The sequence below is a fragment of the Dryas octopetala genome, chromosome 5 (genome assembly GCF_963921425.1).
Source record: "Dryas octopetala chromosome 5, drDryOcto1.1, whole genome shotgun sequence".
In the NCBI taxonomy this organism is placed as follows: domain Eukaryota; kingdom Viridiplantae; phylum Streptophyta; class Magnoliopsida; order Rosales; family Rosaceae; genus Dryas; species Dryas octopetala.
In genome coordinates, this window is record NC_141370.1 from 15,103,110 (window position 1) to 15,115,553 (window position 12,444).

The following is a 12,444-nucleotide window of genomic DNA, read 5'->3' on the forward strand; positions in this document are numbered from 1 at the left end:
ATTAGAAACAAAGTACATAGTTTTATGTATAGAACACCATTACATAACTTCTAGTATTATACTCTAAAAATCAGCCATGAATCAATCCTAGCAGACATGAATAAAGCTAATACAATCACCATTGAATTAAACCAATCTAACGCTTAGAACTATGCCAATTTAGTAGGCAGTAAACAACCTACAGAAAGAAGTACACATTTTCAAGCCCTCAACAAGTAAAACAGGCGAATTATTCTAAATTGACCTGCTGGAGTAAATATATAGGATAGCATATACCATATTATAGGAATAAATCCCGAACTGTAATTGGTTCTTCATGGTTCACTTATATGACTCAATCCAAATTCTACCTTTTTAGTCCAGATAGGAGCAAAATTAGGCCAAAGTAGTCAAGATTGTAGGCCAATCTGATAAATTTCATTTTGTAGTCATTCCATGGTGGATATCTAGGCTCAAATTCAGGGAAGAAGTTTGCTCGCACAACTGCTTTTTCGTGGCTGAATGTATCGAAAGAATACTTCCCATGGTACCTCCCGAAGCCACTTGGACCAACACCACCAAAGGGTAGAGCATCACAAACAAACTGTACATAGAGATTTTAACAAAGTTAGGTCTTTTGCCTCCTTTTAGTTTTTGGCAAAATAAATATGAAAGAAAAAACAAATACTCGGAAGAGAACCGATGCAGTACATGAACCAAGATGTCATTGAAAGTCACACTTCCTGAGGATGTTTCTGACAAAATTTGTCTTTTGAATTTTTCATCTTTAGTGAAAGCATAAATGGCTAGAGGTTTTGGCCTTGAGTTTATGAATTCAATGCTTTCTTGAATGTTTTTCAACTGCACAATTAAGAAGTGAGTTTTTCAGAACATTGTTTTCAGAGAAGTTAATAATCACAAAAGAGGTGTATATCAACTCTCACAGTGATTATTGGAAGGAATGGGCCAAAGATTTCTTCAGTCATGATGGCAGCATCAAGTGGAGGATCTAACAAGATCGTTGGGTCGAAGAACCTGAAAAGTTTTCAGCACAAAATCTTTAACAGCACTACTATAACAGAAGTTACTTCTGAGTTACGTTACTCAATTCAACAAGTGGGAAACTAGATAAAAGGATTGGGAACTTACATGTTTTCTTCATCCAGTGAACCACCATGTACAATGGAAGCTGCAACATGAGAATCTTTGAGGAGATTGCGCAGTCTCTCAAAATGGTGCCTATTTACGACTCTGGCTATGCAGTTCGAGTCTTTTGGGCTTTCACTATAAAATTTCTTGATTGTTTGCTTTAATAATTCAATCTAAAAGACAAACAAATAGGACATGAAATCATCTCAAATCCAATAGAACTCAGCATAATATAAAGAAAAGATTTATTCAAGACATGTTTACCAAAGTAGAAGCAAGCTTTTCCTCAACAAGCACATAATCTACTCCTATGCACGCCTGACCATTGCAAGGTCCCCACTTCCCTCCTACAATTCTTTTGACTGCCACCTTCAGGCCAACACAACAAAAGCAATATGATTAAATTTGTAGTTTGGAAGTTTAAGTCTTTAACCCCAAAGCCATTCAAGTACAGTAACTCAGACAACCTTTAAATCTGAAGGATTGGAGAGGGAATCTACGATAACAGGACATTTTCCACCCAGCTCTAGAGTAACGGGTGTTAAATGCTTTGCAGCTGCAGACATCACAATGCGCCCTACTTGTGGACTTCCTGAAAGAGTTATTATGTAAGGCAAATTAATGTTTAAAGCAAAATGCTCTGCAGTTGTGAGTATTGCATTCTATACTATTCTTGACAATCAATGCATTCACGTGGGATTGCCAAATCAAGCAGGAATGATAAGGCAAAATGTTCACTGTAAATAAAATTCTGTATTACATTTATGTTAATTGAATCTGAGGTGATCATGGAAATCGATACCAGTAAAGAATATCTTGTCCCACTTCTGCTGCAGGAGTCGTTCACTAATTTCTGCTCCACCCTCAATGACTCTAATGGCTTTACCGTCCATGTAACGAGGGATGGTATTAGCAAGAAAAGAAGAGCATGCTGGTGCTTGTTCTGAAGGTTTTAGAACCACTGTGTTCCCTGCAGATATTGCTCCTATCACAGGGTCCAATGCCAAGGCTGCATAAATGCAGAAAATTAGCTTTCCTGATTTGTATACTGCCAAAATGTTAATAAAGAAGGGCTTTGCTGCTTGTCCTAATCTGATATTGAGACCACTAGAAAGGGATTTGACACCTCTTAATATGTTAGGATGGTAGTTTCAGAAAAATGGTACAGACAATACCCTTGTCTTGTGAGTTGCAACTTAAACAATTGAAACAATTGCGAAGGGAGAAGCACGTGCCTTGTGTGCCTTATGCATGGAGTCACTGACGATGCATTAATTATTATATATGTTAATTACAAGTTGAGAATAGACAATAATATGCATCAAACAGAAGTGTCAAAACTCGAGATATCTCCATTTGCACAATACATACAAATTTTGAGTTTTTACTAGTACTCCAAATGTTATGGCAAAGTTGCTTTTGTTTAGGATAAGAAACAGTCATTTCAAAGATACTGATCAGCAGATAGCTGGACTCACATATTGGGAAGTTCCAAGATGCAAATATGAGAACTACGCCAAGTGGTTCAGGCAGCACCTCTCCTCTTGTGGGGAAGAAAAGCAGTGGCAATTGACCCTGCAGAAATGCCAGAAATTCACATAGATGACGAAACAAAATCTCAACCAGCAATGCTTGTTATCTTTGTGTTTGAACATGCTTTCGTGGATAGAGGCAAGTGAGGATGGGAGGGTTAAAATCTCAATTACCAGCTATGACTTACTCTTTGGGCATGTTTGGTACATCGTATTAGACTCTGGATAAGAATAAATAGTCTATGTAAGTTGTTTGGTGTCCACTTATATTATTTAATTACCTGACTATATAAACCGGAGTAATACTCTTCTTACCTGACTAACTAATACAACTCACACACCTAGGATTAGATAATACACGCTTAAATTGGGAAAACAAAAACACGCTGAAAATCAACAGACGTTATTTTCATCTTCTTCTCCCTAGGGTTTTCTCTGCTATCTTCTCCACAGGTTCTTCTCTTCACTTTTCTCCAGGTATCCATCTCTCACTCTCTTTCTCTCATACTCTCTCCAATATGCTTCTTCTCTCTTCTTCTCTTTCTTTATATATTTCCTCTTCTATGTATGATGTCTAATTATCTCTTCTTATTTATTTTACTTAGGTTGTTGTTCCCCTTTGATTTACGCGTAGTGTGCCAACATCTCTCTCTAACAAAAAGTCAAAAGTTCATCTAGCCATATGCCATTAGGATGCTACTAAGGTCCTTTAAACCACACCTTGTCCGATCGACGTTATCATCTTGTGTTTGCCTTGTGATTTTTTTTATATTATTTTTTTTTGCAGTAAAAATATGTTAGGATTAAAAGTTAGGTCCATTGACTTTAGGTACCAAATTATAATGTTTTTTCATTTCAACTACTAAAATATTTATGTCATTTCACTTTAAGTACTAAATTTCAGTTTAGGTACCAACTTTAAAAAACATGGTTATATCGAACTGTGACTGTCTAACAGTCATAACTTTTTTATTGATTTACTGTTTTTTCAATATTTGCAAGGCTTAAACTTTAATATTTAGTCTTTGGGTTATAGGACTTTATCCCCCAAACATAAATCAAAAGTATGAAACCCTTAAAAATTTTGATTTTTTATAAATTTTAAATAGTCACAACTGTGACTGTTCGACAATTAAAACTGTAATTGTTCGACAGTCACAACTGTATAATAAACTGATTTGTGACTTAATCCAAAATGTTTTACTCTAGGTTAGTATCTAAACTAAAAAAAATTAGTGTCTTATTGCTTTATTAAAAAACTATTGATATTTAGTATTTAATCTTAATTTTCTATTAAAAGTTTTAAACAAATTAATCAAGAAATTGAAAAGAAAAACCAAATCGTTTTTCAATTAAACAAACAGATACTTTGGGCATCCAACTAGATCCTCACTGTTTTTGTACTGGGTGACAGCTATCTAGACAGTGATCAGTCATTACAAATAGGCTTATTTACATCATTGCCCCCTGTAAGATACACTTTTTTTCACTTTACCCCCTGAAACTTAAATCCTCTCAGTTTGCCACCTGAACTTCACAAAGTTATTGCAAAAGACCCTATGCCGTTAACTCTGTCAATTTTTCCGTTAAAATAGCTGACGTGACACCTATATGGCATGAGTGAGACCCTTTTTTAGTTATGTAAAATCCATGTGGACAAAAAAAATAATTTTTAAACTAAAAATAATAAGATCCATGTCAATCTTTTATAATTTTGCTTGTCTACATGGATCTTACATAACTAAAAAAGGGTCTCACTCATGCCATATAGGTGTCATGTCAGCTATTTTAACGGAAAAATTGACAGAGTTAACGGCATAGGGTCTTTTGCAACAACTTTGTGAAGTTCAGGTGGCAAACTGAGAGGATTTAAGTTTCAGGGGGCAAAGTGAAAAAAAGTGTATCTTACAGGGGGCAATGGTGTGAATAAGCCTTACAAATATTTATAGCAACATTCTTTTCATTTTTTTTGAAAATCATGTTATATATAGCTCTATTCGAATAGTGTGTGCTTGTTAAAAAAAGGGAAAAAATTATTTTAATCCATTATGACACTTGGCTTCAAGAGGATTGGATTGGATCAATAGAATCATCAATACTTGTTATGCTACACAGTAACACAGACAGCTGGCTAGCTATATAGCGACGAGTCATTGTATTGTATGGGTTTTATTGTATTATTCTCATTGTACATGTATTTATGTGATGTTCTTTGTATTTTCCAAACCGTTCAATTAATGCATGACTATCTATATTGTTCAATTAATGCATGATTATCTATGATTAATTTTGGGTCTGCTCACCATCTTAATCATTTTCAGTAAAGCTCAAGGCTGAACACAACCATACCCAAAAATGATCAATTAATCATATTACCTTTTTAGGGGACACCCATTTCTCTAAATTGCTCAAAGAATAGTTGAGTGATTTCACCACAACTCCAATCTGCAATTAAAATTGTCAGAGCCCATGTCAACAAATGACAATCAAAAAGCAAAACTTGTTTTGGCAATTGTTATATATAGACCAATTTCTTTGCCTTGAAAAAGTTCTAATGTTAAAACCTTCTCATGGGCAAAGGCCAAAGACACATACATACATACATAAGGCATGCATTGTACAGAAGAGCAAGCTACCTCATCCCTGTAAGCTTCAACTGGGTGCTTGCCAAGATCTTGATGGAGTGCTTTGAAAATCTTTTCTTCATGGTCCTTGATGAGCTGAAGAAGGGCACTGAGTTGGTTTTTCCTCCATGCAACACTTCGGGTTCTACCACTTTTGAAGGCTTGCCTTAGCTCATCAGACAAAGATTCTTCTGCAGGTTGTGCTCTCATTGCTTCCATGACGATTATGGTAATATCTAAAAATTGTTAGATTTTGATAGTACTGGTCTGCCACTTTTAAATATGAACACCAGCAACAATTGCATTAAAATCACCCAACTACTCAGATCAGGTACTCAATCATGCTGATGTAACCAAAGAAGAGTTCCCCTTTTAGTCTCTTGGCTCAATCATCCAACTGGTTTACCGATGAAGTAGCTGAAAATCAATTCTCCTTGACCCACCATGTCTGCAAAAGCGTGACAAGAAAAAAAAAAAACTTTGATTTGGAATTTTGTACCTCTCTTAGAGACCATTTGTAACATTTTCCATCAATCAATCTTTTATCACATCTGAAAAATGACATGAAAATTTGACAGGAAAAATGAAAATGGGAAGCAGAGGATCAATCAAATAATTGACCCCTCTAGCAAATTTATTTCCCATTTTATCATTAATTTTCTGGTAGGTGGCACTTGGCAACTGCCAAAGTAATGAGAAAGGAAAGGTCCAAAATGTTTTCTTTTTCATTGGATTCTATACCTATTAATCTATTATGTTAGGCCAAAAAATTTATAATGATTATTGTGAAAATTTATTAAAAGAAAAATTATGTGTATGTATTTGGAGGATCAAGAGACTCATTTGTATGATTCGTCTCCAAAAGCTAAAATTTGCCTTCTACGGTGATAAATACCTTCCACGCTTATTTAAAACCAGTTATGAATTTATGATGAGTGACGAAAGAAAGAAGAAAATGAAAGAGAGAAATAAAGAAATATATATATGCCTCTTCTATCAAGAGATCCTTTAAATAAACTTATTTATAGAATCTTTTGTAGGGTCCACTTTACATTCAACTTTGATAATCGGAACCGTCTATTTTTTTTGTCAAAGATCGTTCTTACAAAAAATTAAATAAATCAGTAACCATTTTACCATTGATTAAATGGTCACTATTTTAAGTGTTTATCGGAAACATTTTGTTTGTCTATCTATTTGATCAAAATTAAAAATCTTAATGGTTTCGATTTTTCTGAATTTTTGCATAGATGAATTAACTATAGATGATAATATAGACCTACAAAATAGACGATTCGGATTGTTAAAATATAATATAGAATGAGCCCAATGATAAATCCCTTAAATAAAATTATTTGAAGAATCCTTCAATGGAAGAGGCTTACATATATATAGTAATGTTCTAAAACTAACTGGTTAACAAGTTAATAGGAAGCTAACCGTGTTTTTTGGCCCATCATATAACTAATCTCATAATCCGAATTATCAATATTTTAGGCCCTACTTATCATCATTGCGAAAAATCAACTAAATCGGAAATCATTTGTCATCTAATTGTGATCAAATAAATAGACGATCATCATTTTCGATAAAAGCATATAAATAGTTGTCATTATAATCAAATAACTAATACTTTTGATTTTAGAGATTTTTTACAAAGATTATCTTTGAAGTAGGGCAAAAAAAAAAAACAGTTTGGATTTTGAGATTACATTGTGCAGTGGGCTCAACATGGTGATTAGCTTTATATTAATTTGCTAACAAGTAATTAGTTTTAGGTATATATTTATATATATACAGGTCCCTTCCATTATGGGATCCCATAAATAATTTTATTTGTGGGATCTCTCATGGGCTCACTCCATATAGTATTTCAATGATCTGAACCGTCTATTTTTTAGGTTTCTATTCAAAGATCATCATTGCAAAAAATTAGCCAAATTGAAAAATCATTTGTCTATCTAACTTTAATCAAACAAATACACGAACTAAATATTTTTGACAAAACTGTTTATTTGTTTGATCAAAGTTAGATAGGCAAATGATTTCTGATTTGACTAATTTTTCACAAGGATGATCTATGAATAGAGAATTAAAAAATAGACGGTTAGGATTGTTGAAAAACTACATGAAGTGAGCTCATCCGCCCCATCCCACATTTAACACTAAATGTAGGATTCCACACTTGAATCTCCCTATATATATATATATATATACTAGGCGTAACCCATGATGGTGGCACATTCAAAGGAGAAATTAATTTCCTTAATTAAGGGGAAATTAATTAAAAAGAGGGAGACGGCAAACTAATTCTCATGGGCGGAAAAGTAAATTTGGGAAATAGATAACGGATCATTGGATGAAAACCGAAATGATCTTAGCCATTCGGACCTGTAGATAAATTTTAAGATTAAAAAATCGTTCTGTTTTATTATATAGATATACAGTTTTTCTCTAGGCGGACGCGTCCATATATTTTTTTTTTTTTTGCGGATTCTCATCGCCGAGCACTCGGTAATCCATTTTTTATAACAGCCGAGCGCTGCAACAAGCGCTTGGAACCACTTTCTCCACTGATTTTTTAGGGTATTTTTCTGACGGTTCACCTTATATCCTCTTAGGGTGTAGAATAGGGCTTGTGGAGACTGCATTGCCCAAAATCTCAAAATTAAAACCTAATATAAAGCTAATAAACTAACACCGAGTGTTTGGAAGAAAAAAAAAAATGACATTGCCAAGTGCCCAATGCTGAAAATTCGTAAAAAAAAAAAAAAAAAAAATTTGCGGACCTCTAGAATATCTTTGTCAATGTTCATAGGCTCATGGTCATTGCTGTCAGGCCGCCACGTGCATAAACTGATAAGAGTCCGCTGGCCACACCTAAAAAGTTAAAAACATTAATTGGGTTGGGAGGAAAGTATTGGTAGTTATTACCAATATTATAAATGAACCGCCATGTGGTTGGTCCAGGGGTGTAAAGGAAAGGTGTGGACCTCAAATTGTGGAACAACGCCCTTTATTTTCTGTTGCCAATTAAACATAAATTTTCGGGCAACCCTCTTTATTTCATATGTTGTGGATTTGTAGCAAATAAAATACTTACATATAAATTAATAATAACTTATTATTTTTATGGACTTACGAAGAGTTTTTATTATTCAAAAAACTTATATTTAATTTGTTACTTTCAAAGATGGAGATAACTAATTTAGTAGCGCTTTTATCAGAAGCGCTTATGTTAAGAAGCACATATAAATTTTTATAAAACTTATAAGTTGTTTATGCAAAAGCACTTGAAAGTGCTTCTTGAGAAAGCACCTGTCAGGTGCTTCTCAAAAAACCCCTTAAAAGTACTTTTATAACTCAAAAGCACTTCTAATTATTTTTGCCAAACGCTATCAAAAGCGCTTTTATTAATTTGAAAGCGCTTTTGACAATTTTAAAAGCAGTGCCAAACGGGCCCTAAATTTTATAATTATAAAGACAATTTTGAATGTAAACTACCGATAGGTAATGATCCATCTACAATTGTAACTATAGCAAAACTATGATTATATATATGGAGGATTTATAATTGCCAATTGATTTCTTTTCTATATTTTATACTTGAATCTTAATATTTGTAGGTTGATTATATTTTTTATAGTGTGTTTAAGTATTTTAATGAGTTTTATTGGTTAAGATTTATAGTTAATATTTTTTATGGAGTATGTGTATTTAGTGTACTTGCAAACTTGCAATGGTGAAACTGCACTTGCAATTAATTGCTGTTGATGTTGCAATTGGGATCATCATGATCCCAGACAAAAAAAAAAAAGAATCATCATGAATATTTCATGATCCGCCCAACGGTCAGAGCTTACTGCCAAACACTTTACATTGCTTTTTGATGTAATAACATAAGCTAAAGGAACTAAGATTTTTTCCTCAAGTTTTTTTTAAGGTATGTTAGATAAAACTAGCTTCTGATTTGGACTCTTCAAACAAAAACTTCTGATTTTGACGTTTGGTTGGATATACTATAGCTCTTTCACAACTCTAGCTCTCCTTTTATTTCCTTACTCTTATTGTAAGTTTGTAATAACACGATAATTAGTCAAGAACTTCATATCAGCATTTTGATCCCCAAAAAATAAATAAATAAATAAACTTATTATCAGCATTCATTGAAGACTATTTGTGCATGATCGTTTGACTGTGAGCCTACCATGTTTGTACTGTTGAAGCCTGATCCAGATCCAGAATGTATTGTTGAACTCATAATCGGGACCATGAAGTGTGCCTTCAACTTTGGGCTGGCAATTCACTCCAACAGAAATTAAGTTTAGTTTGGGCCATGCTACTCTCTCAGACACAGGCCTCAAATGGCCCAATTTGCCAACGTGTAGCCCAAAACCCAACTTGGTCTTCCAAATTTTTAATATTTTTTTTGGTCAGCGACTTGGTATTCCATATTACCAACGGTTTACACCATCAAGGTAAAGGTTTTCTATGAGGGCTGCTATTTGCACACCCTTTTTTTTCTTTTTGCACACACTTTTCTCCTACACACCCCCTATCTTCTCCAAAAATTTAAAATTTCTCTTTAACACACCCCTCTAATTACCCTAATACCCCTATTTTATACATTTCACACACCCCCTATCTCTCTCCCAAAATTTAAAATTTCTCCTACACACCCCTTCACCCACCACACCTCATCAACTCATACCAAAAAAAAAAAACACAGCCCTCCCCCTCCCCCTCCCTCACCCTCACCCGACCACCTCCCTCCCTCTCTCCTTCCCTCACCGACCACTTCCCTTTCTCTCTCCTCCCCGCAGCACCGATCTCTCTCTCTCTCCTCCTCGCAGCACCACCCTTCTATCTCTCTCTCTTCTTCCCGCAGCACCACCCTCCCTCTCTCTCCTCCCCTCCGAACACCATTAAAAAAAAAAATTTCAGTTCGGCAGACCAGTGCCGAACTGGGCTGTTTCGTTCGGCACTCATCCGCCGAACAATCCTGTTATATTCGGTGGATGACTGCCAAACGAAACAGCCCGGTTCGGCACTGGTCCGCCGAACCTGCCGAACTGATTTTTTTTTTTTTAATGGTGGCTGGTTCTGGGCTTCGAGGTGGAAGACGAGGTGCTGCGGGCGGAGGTGTAGCAGCGTGTGGGAGGACAGCGGGCTGGGTGCTGCGCGCAGGCAGTTGCGAAGAGGTGGTCACCGATCTTGAAGGCAGACAGAGAAAGGAAGAGAGGAGAGATGGAAGGAGAGAGAGAGAGAGCCGCTGGTGGTCTCTGTTCGCGGGGAGGTGGCCAGCGATGGCAGGCGTGGCCAAGGTTGGCGGCGGCCAAGGTTGACAGTGAAGAAAAACAAAAAAAAAAAGGATGGGAATGGGGTGTGTACCGGGGGGGGGGGGAGATGGGAATGAGGTGTGTGGGTGTGTGGGTGAGGGGAGGGCCAAAGTGGTCTTTTTTTTTTGAGTTTTTTTTTTTTTTTCAAAAGGGGTGTGCAAAAAGAAAAAAGAGGGTGTGCAAATAGCAGCCCTCTTTTCTATTTTTGATGGAAAAAAAGACAAGAAGAGGTTTTCTATTTGACACGTGTGTGTGGGTCAAAGTTTTATGTACAACAGTCCAATCAAATGGATTTGTAACACTCTTTTAGAGCAAATTACAACTTACACCTCTAAAATTTGGGGGATTTCACAACTTACATCCTATCATTTCAATTTTTTCAATTTAATACCTAACATTTTTCAATTGTAGTTTTTATGTAAATGAATTATATAAAACCAGCAGAGAATTCAAATCCGTATGGGATTTAAATTTATGTGAGTATTGTCAAGTGATGCATTAATCAATAAGGGCATGTACTAAACAAGAATCAAAATGAGAATAAATCGGAATGATAAATAATTGGAATGAGTAGGAATCATAATAAGTATGAATCGAAATGAGAATAAATTGGAATGAGCATGACGAAATGAGTAGGAATCGAAATGGGTAGGAATTAGAACTAGAATTAGATATTCTCATAAACGTGTTTACTAACTGTCATGAACGAAATGAAAATAAAGCTAATTTTCATAAAAGTGTTTACTAACTAGCAAGAATCGAAATCAAAATTAACTAGTTTGATTACAAAAATGCCTTGTTAAAAATAAATGTGTTTTATATCATTCCGATTTCTTATCATTATGATTCTGCTCATTCTGATTCCTTATTATTCCGAGTCTGCTCATTCGAATTCCTTCTAATTCTGATTCCAATGTAGTAAACATGCTTTAATATAACACGTACTTATTTTTAGTACCATATGATCATTAATTAGTGAGATTAATATAAATTGGAGGCTGAAGCTTAAAATATTTTAGCTATACAGCATGATATATATGAGGAGTGGTCTAAAACTAACTAGTTAGCAAGTTAATACAAAAATAACCATGCTTTTGGGCCTACCACATAACTAATCTCATAATTCGGACCGCCGATTTTTAAGGCCCTACTTTAAAGATCATTATTGCAAAAAATCAACTAAATCAAAAATTATTTAGTCATTTAATTGTAATTAAATAAATAGACGAACACTATTTTCGATAAAAGCATATGAATAGTTGTTAGTATAATCAAATTGCTAAATGACTTCTGATTTTGGAGATTTTTTACAGAGATGATCTATGAAGTAGAGTCTGAAAAATAGACCGTTCGGATTTTGAAATTACATTGTGCGGTGGGTCCAACAGGGTGGTTAGCTTTGTATTAACTTGCTAACGAGTTAGCTTTAGAGCATTTATATATATATATATATATATATATACAACTCCCTTCTATTGAGGGATCCCTTAAATAAGCTTATTTAAGGGGTCTCTTGTGGGATTCACTCTACATTTTATTTTGATGATCGGAACCATCGATTTTTCTGGTCTCAACTCTCCATTGAAGGATCGTCTTTGCAAAAAATTAGGTTAATCGGAAACTATTTGACCGTTAATTAAATGGTCACCATCGACACATAACAGCTTTCTTAACGAAAAACTTAACGGAGGTATGTGAGTGTCAAAAAATGGTAGTTGAGGTACGTTTTTACAACTTTTTTTTTAATTGAGGTACCAACTTGAAAAAATGTGTAAACCTGAGCAAGCTTAGCCTAGAGTCCAGCCACAGAGGCTTAAAGTT

General features: G+C 34.9%; 1 protein-coding gene across 1 annotated transcript; it reads right to left on the reverse strand.

Moving 5' to 3' along the window:
* ALDH3F1 (aldehyde dehydrogenase 3F1) lies at positions 1-5,847 on the reverse strand. The gene is made up of 10 exons (XM_086244156.1): positions 5,297-5,847; positions 5,037-5,105; positions 2,607-2,703; positions 1,931-2,137; positions 1,596-1,720; positions 1,393-1,497; positions 1,129-1,301; positions 924-1,014; positions 691-840; positions 1-583 (listed from the first exon to the last, which is right to left on the reverse strand). Exons 1-10 carry the CDS (start codon positions 5,501-5,503, stop codon positions 347-349), a joined length of 1,461 nt encoding a protein of 486 aa, XP_086100282.1. The 5' UTR covers positions 5,504-5,847; the 3' UTR covers positions 1-346.
* Between the last annotated feature and the right edge of the window lie 6,597 nt (positions 5,848-12,444).